This window comes from Lepidochelys olivacea, assembly GCF_965140295.1.
Source record: "Lepidochelys olivacea isolate rLepOli2 genome assembly, chromosome: 2".
NCBI lineage: Eukaryota > Metazoa > Chordata > Testudines > Cheloniidae > Lepidochelys > Lepidochelys olivacea.
In genome coordinates, this window is record NC_140412.1 from 262,324,596 (window position 1) to 262,341,917 (window position 17,322).

Sequence of the window (17,322 nt, forward strand, 5' to 3'; positions counted from 1 at the left end):
TTCTTTACCCATCCAGTTCCTGAGTCTTTGGTGTTCACAGGTGCTAATGAACAGTCCCATCAGTCTCACCCTTAGGCTACTCCCAAGGATAAAGAATATGAGAGGCTGGATTTATACAGCCCAAATATTTCTTCCGCTGCCACACTTCAAATAAGAGTTGCTAATTATCAGGCTGTTTTGTCAAAATATAACTTTATTAATTTCTTTGCAATTTCTAAATTTGCTGACAAGCTGTCAGAGGAATATAAGGAATGGTTTTTAGTGCTGGTTTCAGGGGCATCTTACAGGATGCTGCTGATACAGCTTTGTGTTCCAAAGGCATTGCAATCTCCATGCTGTGTTCTTTCTTGCTACAGGTTTCTGGCATTTCAAGGTTGCTGCAGAACACAATAGAGGACTTGCCTTTGGAGAGTTCTGAACTGTTTGTTGCTAAAACAGATGACGCTATGCACACACTCAGGGACTGTCATGCAACACTTGGTTTATTAAGCATTTATACTCTGGTTACCAAGAGGAAACTGTTTAGGCCCCAATCTTACTCCAGATCCTCTTTCCAACAGAGGTCATAGTATGCGTTCAAGAGAAGGTCAAGCCCTTCCCGACATAAGTAGCCATCTTAATCGGTGGGAGACCCTTCTCACGAGGCAGCTTCATCCTCCAAGCAATCATTTTGACTTCTTAGTCGAGGACAGCACACCAACTACATCTCCTCCCTGGATCGCACCTGTCCGGCTTTCAGTGTGCTTGGGAAAGCATCACCTCAGACAAGTGGGTGCTCAGCAGAGTGAAGGAGGGATATGTTCTCCAATTTACCTCCCTTCCTTTTCCCAACCCACCTTCCCCGTACCTTTTCAGTGACTCGTCTCACAAGACTGTTACTTCAAGAACGCCAGTCTCTTCTAGAATTGAGTGACAGAAGTTCCTTACCAACACAGAAGAAAAGGTTTCTATTCCTGGTACTTCATGGTCCCAAAGAGATCTGGTGGCCTTCACCCCGTTTTAGATCTAAGAAAGCTGAACCATTTCATCTTAAAAAAAAAAAATCAAGATCAGGCTGTTTACCCTCACTGCTTTTATCCCTTCCCTGGAGATTGGTATGCAGCACTCAGTTTACAAGACACTTACTTCCACGTTGCGATAAATTCCTAACAGGAAGTACCTTTGATTCTTAGCAGACATCAATCATTACCAGTATGCAATGCTTCCCTTCGAACTGTCATCAGCTCCAAGGGTCTTCAAGTGCATGGCAGTTGTAGCAGCCCATCTCTAGTGCTGGGGTGTTCAGATATTTTCTTACCATGATGATTGGCTAGTTCGTGGAGCATCAAGCGACCAGGTCCAAAACAGCATTCTAATCAGGCAGTTGTTCTCCCATCTGGGTCTGAAACTAAATTTGGACAAATCACAATTATAATCAACGCATATCCTTCATAGGAGCAGACTTTAATGCCAGGACAGCCAAGTTTTATCTTCCACATAAAAGATATCAGTCTTTAGCCTTCTTTTCCAAAACCCTGAATTCCTCCTACCCAATGACAACAGTGTATGCCTGCCTTCAGCTCTGGGCCACATGGCTTCATGCATGTACGTAACTCTGCATGCCAGAATTCACCTTACCTATCTGCAGGCCTGGCTCCATTCAATATATAGTCCTTCCCAGAACCCTCTGGACATACGGATTTGCGTACCTGCTGTGAGTGCTTCAGTCTATCGTTTGGTTGTTGGATCCCCACAATGAGTGCAAAATTATTCTATTCTTGTCCCCAGAACTGACTATGACTCTGATAACAGATGCATCTGCCGAAGGTTGGAGAGCCCATCTCGGTCAACTCTGGACACAAACTCTTTGGTCACTCCGGGAAGTTTCACTCCACATAGATGTGTAGAGCTACAAGCTATTCATTTGCCTACAAGATGTTTATGTCCACCATCGAGAACCAGGTGGTACAAGATTTTACATACAGCACCATCGCCATATTTTAGCTGAAGAAGCAGGAAGGTGGAAGATTGTCCCAACTGTGCCAGGAGGCTATGCTCCTATGGAATTTATGCATTCATCATGATGTTTCCCTAGAGGCCTTTCACCATCCAGGATTAAGAAACACACTTGCAGATTCCTTCATAGACCAACATAAGTGGTCAATCAGGAAAGATGTTCTCTTCCAGATTTTTTCACCAGTAACACATTTGTTTGTAACCAACCTGAACAACAAGTGTATGAGATTTTGCTTCAGGATGGGCTGCAACCCAGATTCCATCACAGATTCTGTTCTTTTTCCATGGTCTAGTTGTCTTCTATGTGCATTCCCTTCAATTTCTCTTATTCCGAGAGTATTCAGAAAACTGAAAAGTAACTTCAGTCTTGATGCACCAGCATGTCCAAGTTAGCATTGGTTCACAGCCCTTCATCAGCTCTCTGTTTGACCTCCGTTAACTTTGCCTCTAGTTGAGGATCTGTTGTCTCAGAACCAAGGTAAGTCTCTACATCCAAACCTCCAATCTCTCAATCTCATGACATGGATGATCTCTGGTTGAATTCTCATGAGAAATTGTGCTCTTAAGAGGTTCAGACCATCTTTGTGAACAGCAAAAAGGAATTCACTAGAGCCACATATGCAGGAAAATGGAAGAGGTTTTTGATTTGGGCACAATCTTAACATTTATCACCCTTCACACAGAGGCTACATATGTACTGGAGTACTTGTTGCCCCAAAATGGTCAGGCTTTCAGTTAGTTCTGTGAGAGTTCGCCTGCTTCTGTTTCTTCACTATATCCACCAGTAGATGGGGGTTCCATTTTCTCTAACCCTCTCATTTCCTGCTTTTAGAATCATAGAATCATAGAATATTAGGGTTGGAAGGGACCTCAAGAGGTCATCTAGTCCAATCCCCTGCTCAAAGCGGGACCAATACCCAACTAAATCATCCCAGCCAGGACTTTGTCAAGCCTGACCTTAAAAACTTCAAAGGAAGGAGATTCCACCACCTCCCTAGGCAACGCATTCCAGTGCTTCACCACCCTCCTAGTGAAAAAGTTTTTCCTAATATCCAACCTAAACCTCTCCCACTGCAAGTTGAGACCATTACTCCTTGTTCTGTCATCTGCTACCACTGAGAACAGTCTAGATCCATCCTCTTTGGAACCCCCTTTCAGGTAGTTGAAAGCAGCTATCAAATCCCCCCTCATTCTTCTCTTCTGCAGACTAAACAATCCCAGTTCCCTCAGCCTCTCCTCATAAGTCATGTGTTCCAGTCCCTTAATCATTTTTGTTGCCCTCCGCTGAACGCTTTCCAATTTTTTCACATCCTTCTTGTAGAGTGGGGCCCAAAACTGGACACAGTACTCCACATGAGGCCTCACCAGTGTCGGATAGAAGTGAATGATCACGTCCCTCGATCTGCAGGTAATGCCCCTACTTTTATACAGCCCAAAATGCCATTGGCCTTCTTGGCAACAAGGGCACACTGTTGACTCATATCCAGCTTCTCGTCCACTGTAACCCCTAGGTCCTTTTCTGCAGAACTGCTGCCTAGCCATTCGGTCCCTAGTCTGTAGCGGTGCATGGGATCCCTGAGCGCGGGGCCAGCAGCCGGGATCCCCCCTAGTTCTCCAGTAAAATGTTTAACCGATAGAATTTTAATCAGCTACATGAGTAGGATTTTTACATGCTATGTACATCCCTAGTAAACATCAGTTAAAAATAGTATGTTTGTTATAAAATTTAAAAAGTTTTTTAAATTAAGAAAACTGGGCATAGCAGTTTTCTGAAAGAACTTGTAATTCAGAAGCTATTTTGGTATTCTCAGTCCTTGCATAATAGAGATGACTGAACTAATCCATATGTGAATACAGCACTGTTCCTTAGTATGCCAAGGAAAGTTACCAAAGAGTTGCGGAAATACGCCTTCAGAAGAAAAATGTTTTGTACAAAGAGCCACAGCCTGTCTTCACTTCCAAGCCCAAGAACAGCTAGTGTTACAATCAACCAAACAGAAGCTTAAAGCATATGATGAAAAAAACAGCAATAAAATTTCTCTTACTGTATATTGCTTCGGTCAGAAGTGCATTCACCAATCCAGAATCTGGATTGATAGAGGAGCTCTGCTTACTGGCACATGCACAGAGGCAGCTTTTTGACATTCCCCCTTCCCCCCTTTTCCTTCCCCAGCTGGAAAGATTCCTGCTGAGGGGTGCTAGTCTAGTGGCATGGGCTGGGAGGCATCTTCAAAGTTTTTGTGAATAATACTGGAAAACCTTAGGGTACAATTCTTGCCCCACTAAAGGCAAGGAAAGCTTTTCATTGACTAAAGTGGGGGCAGGATTTCAGTTTAGTCTTGTTTAAAGTAATGGGGAGAGCAGCTGGCTTGGACATAATTTTTTTGAAAGGTCTATTCAGTGTTTACCCTCCTATGCCTGATCCTGTACCTGTACGAGATCTCAGTCTAGTCCTCTCCAAATTCATAAGCCCCTACCCCCCTTCCCCCCTTGAGTCTCTGGCTACCACCTCATTACCGTTACAGTGTATGAAAGTAGCCTTTCTGGTGGCAGTCACTTCTGCTAAGAGGGTTGTAGAACATCATCATTTTCTTGCTGATCCTCTTTTCATGGACTTCCATTAAGACAGTTTCCTTTAGATCACACCCTAAGATCGTGTCAGCTTTCCATTTGAGTCAATCTATTCATTTGCCAGAGTTTTTCCTGAAACCTCTCTTTTAAAGCTGAGAACACTTTGTACATTGGATGTTCGTAGAGCTTTGGTGTTCTACTTGGATTTCACTAGAGTTCTCCCAGGCTTTTCACAGCTTATGCTGAGCAAGTTAAGGGTTAATCAGTGTCAACTGAGTGAATCTCACATTGCATTTTTGACTGCATTAAGTTCTACTGCAATCTTGCTGAAGTCTCTCCTCCACCAGGAATGACTTCACTCCATGTCTACTTCATCAACATTTCTGAGCAGTGTTGCATTTGCTGATGTCTACAAGGCAGCAATGTGGTTGTCTGTCCATATTTTTTGTGCTCATTACACCATCTCTCAAGCATCTCGTGACAATGCCAACTTTGGCAAGCCAATGTTGCAATCTCTGTTCAGATGATCTGAAGTCCCTCCACCTGTAAGGGAACTGCTTATGCATCACCTGTAGTGGAATGTATATGTGCACAATCACACAAAAGAGAAAAAACAATTCTTCTTTGAGATGTGTTGTGCACATATACATTCTAGGACCCTGCCACTTTCTCTGCTACTTTGGACATTCTGTTCCTTCACATTGTTGTACAAAGAGGGAGGCAGTAGCCATACCTGTTTCATGCCCTCACCCTAGAGCACGAGGAGAGCAGAGCACGTGCTCCACCTGGTGATACTCCTCACAAAAGTCTGACTCGAGTGCACTGGGTGCACAAACACATGCAGTGTATATAGGCACAATACATTTAAAAAAACAACAGTTACTGTACTGGTAAGCTACCATATTTTTTTTTTGGATGGTGAGATTGTGCACTATATAAGCCATTTACATCATTTAGTTGATCTGCATGCTGTAAAACTAATTATTTTAACTGATATTTGATAGCTACTTCTCATCTGGGAGATGATAGCTATCTAATAACTTCATAATTAATAAAGCCATTTCATATGTGAAAGGGAATTTTTTATAGTATAATAGGCTTTTTTAAAGATGTATATGTACTCTTGTGACAGAAACCCTTATTTATTACCAAATATAACATTCTCCTGTACCTAGTTTCATTCAGCACTCTGAAGACCCAATTGTATTGATATTCTATATTGGATGTAGAAAATAAGCAAACTAATTTTTAGGGAATTTCCTTTAATATTGTGTACTTTTTTTTTTTTTAAGGTTGAGTGACCCATGCTCAAGCAGATGGGATGAAAGAAGTTTGTCCCAGCGATCAAGGTCTTGGTCACATAATGGCTATTCTGATCTCAGTACCCTGAGGTATACCAGCCACCACAAAAAGCACCGAAAAGAGAAAAAGAAGACAAAACACAGAAAGAAAGCCAAAAAGCAAAAGCATTTCAAGAAACATAAACAAACTAAAAAAAAGAGACCCTCACCCTCATCAGAGGTAGAATCCTCTCGTTCTTCTATCAGGAGGACAAAGTCATCTCGGGATCGTGAGAGGAGGTCTCCTTCCTCATTATCTTCTAGACGCTCATCCAGAAGAGACTGGTCTAAATCTGACAAAGATGACCGGAGTTCATCAACTCTGTCAAGCAGAGACTCTCGATCATATTACAGGTCCAGGTGTAGATCCAGATCTAGATCAAGATCAAGGTCTTATTCCAGAAGAAGTTCTAGATCAAGAACAGCATCTAAACTGTCTCATTCTCGAAGCAGATCAAGATCTAGCACTAACTCCAGGCACCACAGGACAGTTTCAAATTCACCACGAAATACTACGGCAGAATTGAATGAAAATAAGCCAAACAAGACTGAACCTGTAAGAGCAGTAATACCACAGAGTGATAAAGTTGTAGTACAGCCTGTTGTAGCTGAAAATATTCCAGTTATACCTTTAAGTGACAGTCCTCCACCTTCTAGGTGGAAACCTGGACAAAAGCCCTGGAAACCATCCTATGAGCGAATTCAGGAAATGAAAGCTAAAACAACCCATGTAATGCCTACCCAAAGTAGCTACAATTTAACAAATATTAAAGAAGTTAATCCTTCCTCCTCCTCCTCCCGTAAGCGACAAAAGAGTTCAGATAGTGATCGAAGTGATTATTCAAGGTCTCATAGTGAGAGAAGTTCGGATAGTTGGCTAAGATCAAGGAGCAGGTCTTCCCGAAGCAGATCCTACTCTAGATCTTATTCAAGATCAAGGAGTCCATCTAGTTCAAGATCAAGATCTCGGTCAACTGGCAGATCTCAGTCACCAAATAGATACCGCAGTGACCAGTCAGGTTATAGTGGGTCATCATCTTATTACTCTCTTAGTGATGACGATAGACATGGAAGCAAAAGGAAATCTGAATCCAGTGAGCAAAATTTCCAATCATTGAAGAAAAGGCAAGAGAGTAGCTCTGAAAGTAGCACAGTTGTCAGGAAGAGTAAAGCCTATGATGAGTCTTCTCAAGGACGAAAAGAAAGTGAGAGAAGATCATCTTTAGACTTTTCTACAGATAGCGAGCATTCTGTTAAAATACAGCCAGTCCAGGAAAAAGGAGGACATTCTCAACCAGAAGAAGACAACCAGAAAGAGAATAAAAACAATTTGACTGCTGACAGAAGTGAGGAGAAATCTAAGTCTGAATGGGACAGTGACCATTCAAAAAAGAAATCTTCGAGGGAGAAAACTTCTGAACAGCATAGAAGTGGTTCAAAGACAAAAAGAAAGACTTATTCAGGCAGTAAATGGGACTCGGAATCAAATTCAGAAAGAGGCGAGACTAGAAATAGTAGAGAAGATTCTAGGCCCTCATCCAGTAAAGAGGAAGGTGAGGCCACATCAGGATCTGATACAGTGCTCAGTCTTACCAAAAGCAGGGTGAAAACTAAATCAAATTCTTCAGAAGGTTTTCTGGATTCTTCTGACCATACTTGGAAAACAAGCAAGCAACAGTCCTCCTCTTCTGCATCTGAGAAATCCCACTCCAGTTTGCCAAATATTAAAGGAAAGTCAAAAAAACACAAACATGGGTCCAAAAAGAACCTCAAAAAGTCACATTCCAAAAAAGCCAAAGAGAAATCAAAGGATAAAAAAGAGAAGAAGCATAAGGTTCAGAAACAAAAAGAGCTTTTTCACTGGCAGCCTCCACTGGAGTTTGGGGAGGAGGAAGATGAGGACATGAATGAAAAGCCTGTTACCAGAGATGATAAAAAACAAAAGCAACTTACCAGGGACAGTAAAGATAAAAACCAAAAAGCTTATGAAAACAACAAAATGTGCAAAGATAAAACTGGAAATGGTGAAAAGTCTTGTGAAGATGAGAACCTCTCAAATAAAAACACTACGTGCGATACATCGCCAAATCATAGTCACCTTAATAAAGACAACAGTGATCACAACTATTCAGCCAGTACATTAAATTCAGAAATAAATGTGGCTACTTCAAAGAAAGGTGTTAAACATAGTGAAGAAAGTAAACAAAATGGATCAGAGGATGTTATGCAGACAGATGATAACATGGAGATTTGTACTCCAGATCGTAACTCTCCTGGGAAGGTAGTTGTGGACGTTTTGTCTCCTGTCATCCTGAGTGCTAAATCTCAAAATTTAAATATTAATGCAAACAAAGATTTACAGAATGAGAACCCTGGACCAGATACAGCCGAACAAGGAAACCGTATTAAACAACTGATCAATGTTAAAGAAGTCAAAAAAATAGGAATACAAGACAGTAGCTCCGTCACCATGGTCGCTACTGTGGAAAACACTTTGAAAACTGAAATAACTGAAAATATACAAAGCAGTATGATAGATAATAAATGGAAACCGTTACAGGGTGTAGGTAATCTACAGTCTGCTACTACTAGTAGTGCTGCAGAAGTTACAAACAGTACGTCAGCACCTGACTCTAAGCCACAAGGTTTAAGAATAGAAATAAAAAGTAAAAATAAAGTGAGGCCCGGATCTCTGTTTGATGAAGTTAGAAAGACAGCACGGTTAAATCGGAGACCAAGGAACCAAGAGAGTTCAAGTGATGAACAGTCTCCTCCAAGTAGAGATGACAACAGCCAATCCAGGAGTCTAAGTAGGTCACGAAGTAAATCTGAATCTAAATCCAGACATCGAACAAGATCTCTATCCTACAGTCACTCAAGAAGTCGATCACGAAGTTCCACTTACTCATATAGGTTAGCAATTTGTTATGAATCTCTGTTTTAGTAATCTACAGTTTTACTTAAACAGTAAGCAAACAAATTTGAGATAAAAGTGCAAGTTCTGTGTTGACAGGATCTCTCATTTTCCAACAGTAATGTGCTAACTAGAAACTAGCAATATATCTCTTCGCTAATTTTCAGTAAAGCATTTTATTTTTCAAGTTTATTTTGAAGTGTTAATTCTGTTTCCGTCACTATTCATTTTAATAATAATTCAGTATATGCTTTTCAAAGTTGTTTATCAATTATAGATCAAGAAGCTATACAAGAAGCCGAAGCAGAGGATGGTACAGTAGAGATCGGTCAAGAAGTCGAAGTAGATCTTACCACACTTACAAGAGTCATAGGTAAGGATACGATTTTGTCAGGAAGGTCACAGAAGTCATGGGTTCTGTGACTTCAGTGGATGTCAGTGACATCTTTGGCTTCAGCCCTGCTGCAACAGCAGGGCTGGAACGTTTATCAGGCCCCTCTTCTCTTTCCCCACGCCCCTGGTCTGGAGTAGTGTGGCTTTCAGCTCTTTGCCCCCCTCTTGGAGTCTCGCGGCTGAAGCGGCTCTCAGCCCCACCCCCTGCAGCGGAGCTTGGGCTGTCAGTTCCCCACCCACCAGCAGGTCACAGGCTTCTGTGAATTTTTGTTTATTGCCCATGACCTGTCCATGACTTTGAAAAATTCCTGTGACAAAATCTTAACCTTAATCATAGGTAAGTTTCTGTGATCGAGATAAGAACGCCCTGAGTATGTGTTTATCACAAACTACAAATCAGACACATCCTAGTAAGTTAAATTACTTTTTTTGATGCTGAGTTGTAGCTATGCAAGTGCATCCTGGAAGCTATCTACTCTGAAATATGTATGCTTTTTAAGAATAGAAACAGACTGTAACTGCTTATTTTTGAAGAATATGTTTAAATGTCATGCAATGTGGACAAGGAATATCCAAGCAAGTCACTTAAAATTTTTTTCTAATTCAGTACTTGGTCTGAATTTAATGATTAAAATGTATTTCTTTGATTGTGTCACAGTCGAACTTATAGTAGAAGTCGATCCAGAAGCAGTTCATATGATCATCACGGTCGATCCAGGTATGGATTATGATACTACACAACCACTGGGAACAAAGTAATTTTTATAATGAGCAAATATATTAAGACAGTGATATTGTTCAAAGTACATCTTTATAGTAAGCCATAATATAGCAAACTTAATTTCCTGAAATTAAATCAGGTTGTTTTAAAAGAGGAAAAGAGCAATCAGAGTGTCCAGATATCACAGGCATGGGCATGGTATTAGGCCCTGAAAAGAATTTAATTGATTGGTGCCCTTTACTGCTGTTTTCTACTCTTTTGTCCTCCGTTTTAAATCCCCCCCAAATTTTTCTGTTGTTTATTTTACAAGAGTATGGTCAAGGAGGGAAGTCAAGGCTTGATATTCTTGATACTTTGTGCAAAATTTGTAGACAGGTTTGTGTAATACTTTATTTTGTTTTAAAATATATTGAATTATTTTTTAAAAGTAAACCACTTATTTGGGTAAACCACTGCGTTGTGAAGAAACTTTATACTCTTCCTGATAAACATTTTATTACATTTACAATTATTTTGGCTTATTTGCCAAATCTTTCAAGTAGTAATAGAAATGTAGCAACAAAAATCTTTCCTTATATAAATGTCATCACAAGAAACATCCGAAATTCTAATTTTTATCATTTTAGAAAAGAACTTTCCAAAGTCTTCAATTATTTTTTTCCTGTTAAAGTAGGTCATATACTTATGATAGTTACTATAGCAGAAGTCGAAGTAGAAGTCAGAGGAGTGACAGCTACCGCAGATCTCGAAGTTATGACAGACGGTCCAGGTACGTAATTTTTCAGTGCCACAACTTCATAAACTTAACTGTACACAATTAATTTCCTTAGGTGCTTTATTGGAAGTTTATAAGGAACAACCTTTCAACAGATGCAGTCTTTTTCAAGTATAAAATGTACTGTTACTAGCAAATTTGTTTTATGGTAAATTAAGAACCAGAAATATAAAAAGATAACACAAACACACACAATCCCTACTTCAAGAATTCCAAAGGAAAGAGGAGCACAGAGGAATTTAAGAGAAGAGATAAATCATTGTACTATTATATGTAATCCATTGTGTGTATGTGTGGGTATGTTCATCTCTACACATGCATATACATATTTTTTAAAAATCTGTCACTTAATTCCCATTGGCTAAATCAGGAATAGTAATTGCAGGATTTAAATTTAACCATGCTTGTGCTTAAACGCCATAGGTATAAAGGACTGAAAACTACCCTGAGTGTCAAGATTCTACTGGATGGTAGATCTTCTTTAGCTAGACCTCAATGTCAGTACAAAAAACTTGTGAATGGGAGATGAAAAATAACTATGCTAACAGGAATGACAATCGAAATGATGCTTCCTGCAATGTAATTACAGCTACAATTAAAGTAACTGTGAGTGTAATTACAGTTACACTTCTATAGACTTCGGCTACATTCTTCACAGTCCAATTGCTGTTAAAGGTGACATTCCTAGCACATGTTTAAAAAAGAACCGTTGTCTACAAGCCTAGTGCTTTGCTGGTATTGCTGTCTGTACAGTGTGGTCCATGGTATAAATTTGGGACTATATAGCACCCTCAATCCACAATGGAATTCCTTGGGAGGTTTGCACAAAGATCAAGGGTGGAATATGATCTTTTGGTAGTAACTTAAGTTTTAGTTGTTCTCTCAACCAGCATCACTTGGTGGGAAAATGTGTCAGTGTTTAGCATTATCACTGTTTCTCTTCTTTCTGCATTCTCCTTTCATTTTCATTCCCCAATTTTCTTGTTTCCTCTGTATTTCTCTACTTGTAACAATTCCGTTTCTAGCCTGTGGACATTACTCCCACCCCTTCCCCATCCCAACCATTGGTGACATAGGGCTTGTCTACACGGTGCAGTAATGCACACCAGTGAGGTATGAATTCTAACATTCACCAGTGTGTTGCATGCTAACTGGCCTGTGTAGACCCTGCTGGTGTGAGCTCAAAGTTTCCTACTGTGCACTAGAGAACTTTTAGTGCACATCAACAGGGTCTACCTCAGTCAGTTAGTGCACAACACTAGAATTGACACCCCACTGGTGTGCATTACCACACTGTTAAAGTTAAGTTTCATTATGCATTAATGTTGACATCCTCATGAGGATAATGGAGAGTGGGAAGTAGACCCCTCTGAATCATTGTTTCAGGCTGCCTGCAAACATCAGGAAGACAACATTGGATCAGGGTACATTTACTTGCATTTGGAAGGTTTTCTTCACAACCAAAAGGGCCAAAAAAGAACATCAAGCAAGTTGCATCCTGGCCACTGGCCAAGTATTCAACACTTCTGGTTTATACAGCCCGGAAGTGCCTATTCTCATTTTGATATGCTGATATTTCCAAAACCTAGTTTTATCATTTCAGGAGGCCCAGTCTTGCAAACCCCTACTCACTTGTTGATTTGATACTGCTCACATGAGGTAAGGGTTTTGCAGGATTAGGCCCTTGGAGAAAACACAAGTAAAAGAACTGTAAGGATCCATTCAAAAAGACTCTGCCTGTTCAGCCTGTGCTAGCTCACTGAACTGAAGCAAAACAAAATATATTTTTTAGTTCTGCTTCCAAAATTTAGTTACTGTGCATGATATCCTGGCCACACTGAAGTTAATGGCAAATGCCCTGTTGACCTCACCGCAAACAGGATTTCACTGTGGAAATTTAGCAACGTTTTGGATGTAACAAATAGGCTTAGAAATGATGAAGCTCTATCAAAATGATCACATTTTCAATGGAATCATAGAAGATTAGAGTTGGAAGAGACCTCAGGAGGTCATCTAGTCCAACCCCCTGCTCAAAGCAGGACCAACCCCAACTAAATCATCCCAGCCAGGGTTTTGTCAAGCTGGGCCTTAAAAACCTCTAAGGATGGGGATTCTACCACCTCCTTAGGTAACCCGTTCCAATGCTTCACCACCGTCCGAGTGAAATAGTGTTTCCTAATATCCAATCTCGACCTCCCCCACTCCAACTTGAGACCATTGCTCCTTGTTCTGTCATCTGCCACCACTGAGAACAGCCAAGCTCCATCCTCTTTGGAACCCCCCTTCAGATACTTGAAGGCTGCTATCAAATCTCCCCCTCGCTCTTGTTTTCTGCAGACTAAATAAGCCCAGTTCCTTCAGCCTCTCCTGGTAAGTCATGTGCCCCAGCCCCCTAATAATTTTTGTTGCCCTCCGCTGGACTCTCTAGTTTGTCCACATCCTTTCTGTAGTGGGGGCCCAAAACTGGATGCAGTATTCCAGATGTGGCCTCACGAGTGCCGAATAGAGGGGAATAATCACTTCCCTTGATCTACTGGCAGTCCTCCTACGAATGCAGTCCAATATGCCGCTAGCCTTCTTGAACACAGGGCACTTGTTTTGACTCGTATCCAGCTTCTCATCCACTGTAATCCCCAGGTCCTTTTCTGAAGAACTGCCGCGTAGCCAGTCAGTCCCCAGCCTGTAACAGTGCATGTGATTCTTCTGTCCTAAGTGCAGGACTCTGCACTTGTCCTTTGTGGAACTTCATCAGATTTCTTTTGGCCCAATCCTCTAATTTGCCTACGTCCCTCTGTATCCTATCCCTACCTTCCCCCGTATCTATCACTCCTCCCAGTTTAGTGTAATTTGCAAACTTGCTGAGGGTGCAATCCATCCTATCATCCAGATCATTAATTAAAATGTTGAACAAAACAGGCCCCAGTACCAACCCATGGGACACTTCGCTTGATACCAGCTGCCAACTAGACATCGAGCCGTTGATCACTACCTGTTGAGCCCAACAATCTAGCCAGGTTTCTATCCACCTTATAGTCCGTTCATCCAATCCATACTTTTGTAACTTGCTGGCAAGAATACTGTGCGAGACCATATCAAAAGCTTTGCTAAAGTCAAGATCTATCATGTCCACCTCTTTCCCCATATCCACAGAGCTAATTATCTCATCATAGAAGGCAATCAGGTTGGTCAGGCATGACTTGCCCTTGGTGAATCCATGTTGACTGTTCCTGATCACCTTCCTCTCCTCCAAGTGCTTCAGAATGGATATACATTGTGTTCCTGTAGAAGTTTCCAGAGATATTTTTTTCTCCTCACCTACACTCATCTCCTAAGATTTGGATTGCCACAGTTTTGAACTTGAAACAAAAAGATTGAAATCTGATTTGTAAGGAGTTTTAATCTTTTTTCTTTTCTTTTTTTTTAAATTGTAGGTCTTATGGCTCTGACAGTGAAAGTGATCGCAGTTACTCTAACAACCGAAGCCCCAGTGAAAGCAGCAGATCTAGCTGAAAATGTCTCCTGAGCAATGTAGATTGTATTTAGTAATTCTATGTAAATGTTGTAATACCTTTGTTCTGTCAGTGTCACAAGTGAAAGTGAAGGATGTTTACTGAGTGAGGTGAAACTTCCTTATTAGCAGTGGATTCATTTGACTGGCTGCATTGAGGAATGGACATTTTGAGCACAACTCACTAAGGTTTTGGGTTTTTTCCCTTATGTCAAATGCTACTGTAACAAACTATGAAGACTAACTTTATTTGATTGAATCACATTTTCCAAGCCATGAAATTACATTTATATACATTTGCTGTTATTCCTTTTCTGAGTGCAGCAATCTGTACTGTCTCAAAATATCCCTATAAATACCGGAGGGCTCTCAGCCTATTATTTTGAAATAAATGCTGATAACTATAAAACTTTGAAGAAAAATATTTGTAAAGGCTGCCATCTGTATATTTTATTAAAATGCTAATTTTTAAAAGCTGGCTGTCAGTTCAGTGGTGTCTTGTACATACTTCTTATAAACCATAGATTTGATTAACAGTAGCAAGGTGATGAAAACAGACTGCCACACTGTCTTAACACTCAACCCGTTTGTACCTTGCTATTGCAGAGGTATGAGGAAACGGGTGAGATATTGTATACCATGCCGATTGTAATAATTAGGCACAATGTGCAAAGAAAAGGGTGATGAATCAGAGTTCATTCTTAATATCCAACTTGTTGTCTAAGAACTTAAATGTTTTTAAGTGATTTTCTTTGTGATAATTAGCCCAATGTTTAAGACCCCAGGAAAAAAATTGCTTCTAGGCAGTCCTATTTCAATTCATGCTGCTGTGCGTGGAGCACATCAGTTTGTCTTTGAAGTTGAACATTATAAATCTTTGAGTCACATTACGAGTCCATGAAAATAGACATGAAAATTAGTTTTGACAGATTAAATCATAATGGCCCATTCCAAAATGTTTGTGGGTAAAACATTGTCTTCTAAGTTAGGATGTATCTCTTCTATCTTCGGGAGATATCATTGTGTGGTTCTTGGACTATTTATTAATCTGTAATATGGCATTGCTATAAAAGTGATATGCTTAATAAAAAGTATCCACAGTACTTTGGAAGTTTAATACCAAAAGTAAGTCCACATTATGGACAAGTGGTTTGCAAAAGTTGTGTTGAATAATTTTTGCGAAACTCTGGTTCAACTGATTTAAAATTACTTGTAAATAAATACATTTTTCATTGTTTAAGAATTTGTATACTAAGAAATGATTTTTTTTATTGAAATGGCAGTAATAAACTCTGGGTTTATAATGGAAAAGCTGACAAATATAGCTTTAGCAGTGCTAATGAGTACTGCAATGTACTATAGTAGCTTGCTTTATTAACTTTCTGTAATATTTTGAGATTGTTTACTTTTCTCAAATGTTTTGCAATAGTGAAAATTATTTTTTTTATCTCATCAGGAGCTTTGAACTGTAAAAAGTTGTCTTTTTTTCTTAGTTAATACAATAATTTTTGATAGTATTAAATTACTAAAAATTAGTCTTCAGGCGCTCAACTGAAACATGCAAAGGAAATTCAAAAAGAAGCTTGAAAATTGAATGTCATACTCCACTTACCCTCTGTGCATAGATAAGAGGGGGCATTTAGTTTGCAAGGTCCTGGGATACCTAGAACTGAACTAATTGAGATCTGAATATCCAGTTTTCAAACATAGGTTCAAATCAGGTTCTTAATCCCAAAAGTTAAGATTAAACCCTTCTAACACTTATGGTAGCTTTAAAAGAAAAAGCACACCCACAGTCTTTTAAATCCATATTTTGTAAGTTCTTGAAATATACATTCAACTGAAGCTAAAAATAGTTGTGTTCTAGCAGGTCATGCAGGTTTACAGAAATTTTTCTAATAAAGTTGCAACCTGCTAATCAGAATCATGAATGAATATGTCATTGCTAACTCAAAACAACAACGTTATTTGGTGTAGATCCATCATTTTAAATGCAAAAGTAAGTGAATATGTCACCTTATTTGCAAGGGATTAATTCATATTAAATTTTCACTTTATTTTGAGTGCTAAACATGAAATAAGGCATCCAAAATCTTAAACACTGCCATATCACATGGGGTAAAAACAAAAAGTGTTCCCAGGCTATAACTTTTGTCACGTTTCACGCTAGAGTTGACTTTTAAAGCTAGAAAAACGGGGTGCAGTAGAAATACTGTCAACTAATAATTATACCAGTCCAAAGCATACTGCTAGAACGTTATATTTTTATGGTTCGCATCAGCAATTGTCAGCTTTATAAAGGGATTCACTCTGTATTTTAGGATTTTTATTTTAAATATGGTATTATGTCGAATTGTCCTAATAGAAAATGCACTATTGAGCGTTTTTATAATGTTCTGTTTACTTACTGCAAATTTGTTATTCAGAAGCAGGTGGTGGTCAAAAATATCAATAGAATTTTTGTACATATATGCAAACACTGTTTTCTTTACATTTGAAAAAATTCCTCTAGTACTTAAGAGGGGAACTTAAAGAAATTAAACGTATACTTCAAGTTCTATATCCATCTGTGTGGTTTTTTCTCTCTAAAAGACTACAAGTTGTCTTTTCTCTTCCTGATCTATATAGGAAAGGATTCTTACATCTGTGTAGTGAATTTACATAATAACTGCATGAGGAACAAATATTTTGAAAAGTTTTGAAGTGAGGAAGTGGTCAGTCACCAAATCAAGATATGTAAAATGTGCATATTCTTTGTGAAAGAATACACTTAACAGATCTTCGCTGAAATTGTCTCACTTTAAATGCTGAGCTAAATATTCTTTCCCAAATACACATTGCCACATCATTTGTGTAATACTCGAAACGTGAGGATTAGCTGTAGTCAGCAGATATAATGTCTTAGTTTGCTAAGCCATTAGTCTTTTAGAACTTCTGTTCCAGAAAAACTAGATTTTACTGGAAATATCAGCTTTGTCTTAATGGAAAGGCTAATTGCCACTGTATATAGTAAAAATGGATTTCCTGCAGGGAGTGGCAAATAATAGCATGCATCTGTGGTGTTAGATCTAGTCTCTGGCACAAGCTGGCAGACCTGTATTTTCT

General features: G+C 39.4%; 1 protein-coding gene across 9 annotated transcripts in view; it reads left to right on the top strand.

Moving 5' to 3' along the window:
• Positions 1 to 16,734, top strand: part of NKTR (natural killer cell triggering receptor) — an 82,340-nt gene extending 65,606 nt beyond the window's left edge. For 5 of the 9 annotated variants that reach the window (XM_084619187.1, XM_084619186.1, XM_084619181.1 and 2 more), the window contains 5 exons: positions 5,859 to 8,819; positions 9,098 to 9,193; positions 9,872 to 9,931; positions 10,605 to 10,703; positions 14,141 to 16,733. In XM_084619187.1, coding sequence (XP_084475313.1) covers positions 5,859 to 8,819; positions 9,098 to 9,193; positions 9,872 to 9,931; positions 10,605 to 10,703; positions 14,141 to 14,219 — 3,295 coding nt within the window. In that variant the 3' untranslated portion in view covers positions 14,220 to 16,733. Of the gene's footprint in view, positions 1 to 5,858; positions 8,820 to 9,097; positions 9,194 to 9,871; positions 9,932 to 10,604; positions 10,704 to 14,140 lie in introns of all 9 variants that reach the window. The other 4 variants (XM_084619182.1, XM_084619189.1, XM_084619183.1 and 1 more) reach the window with 3 other exon arrangements.
• The last annotated feature ends 588 nt before the right edge of the window (positions 16,735 to 17,322 follow it).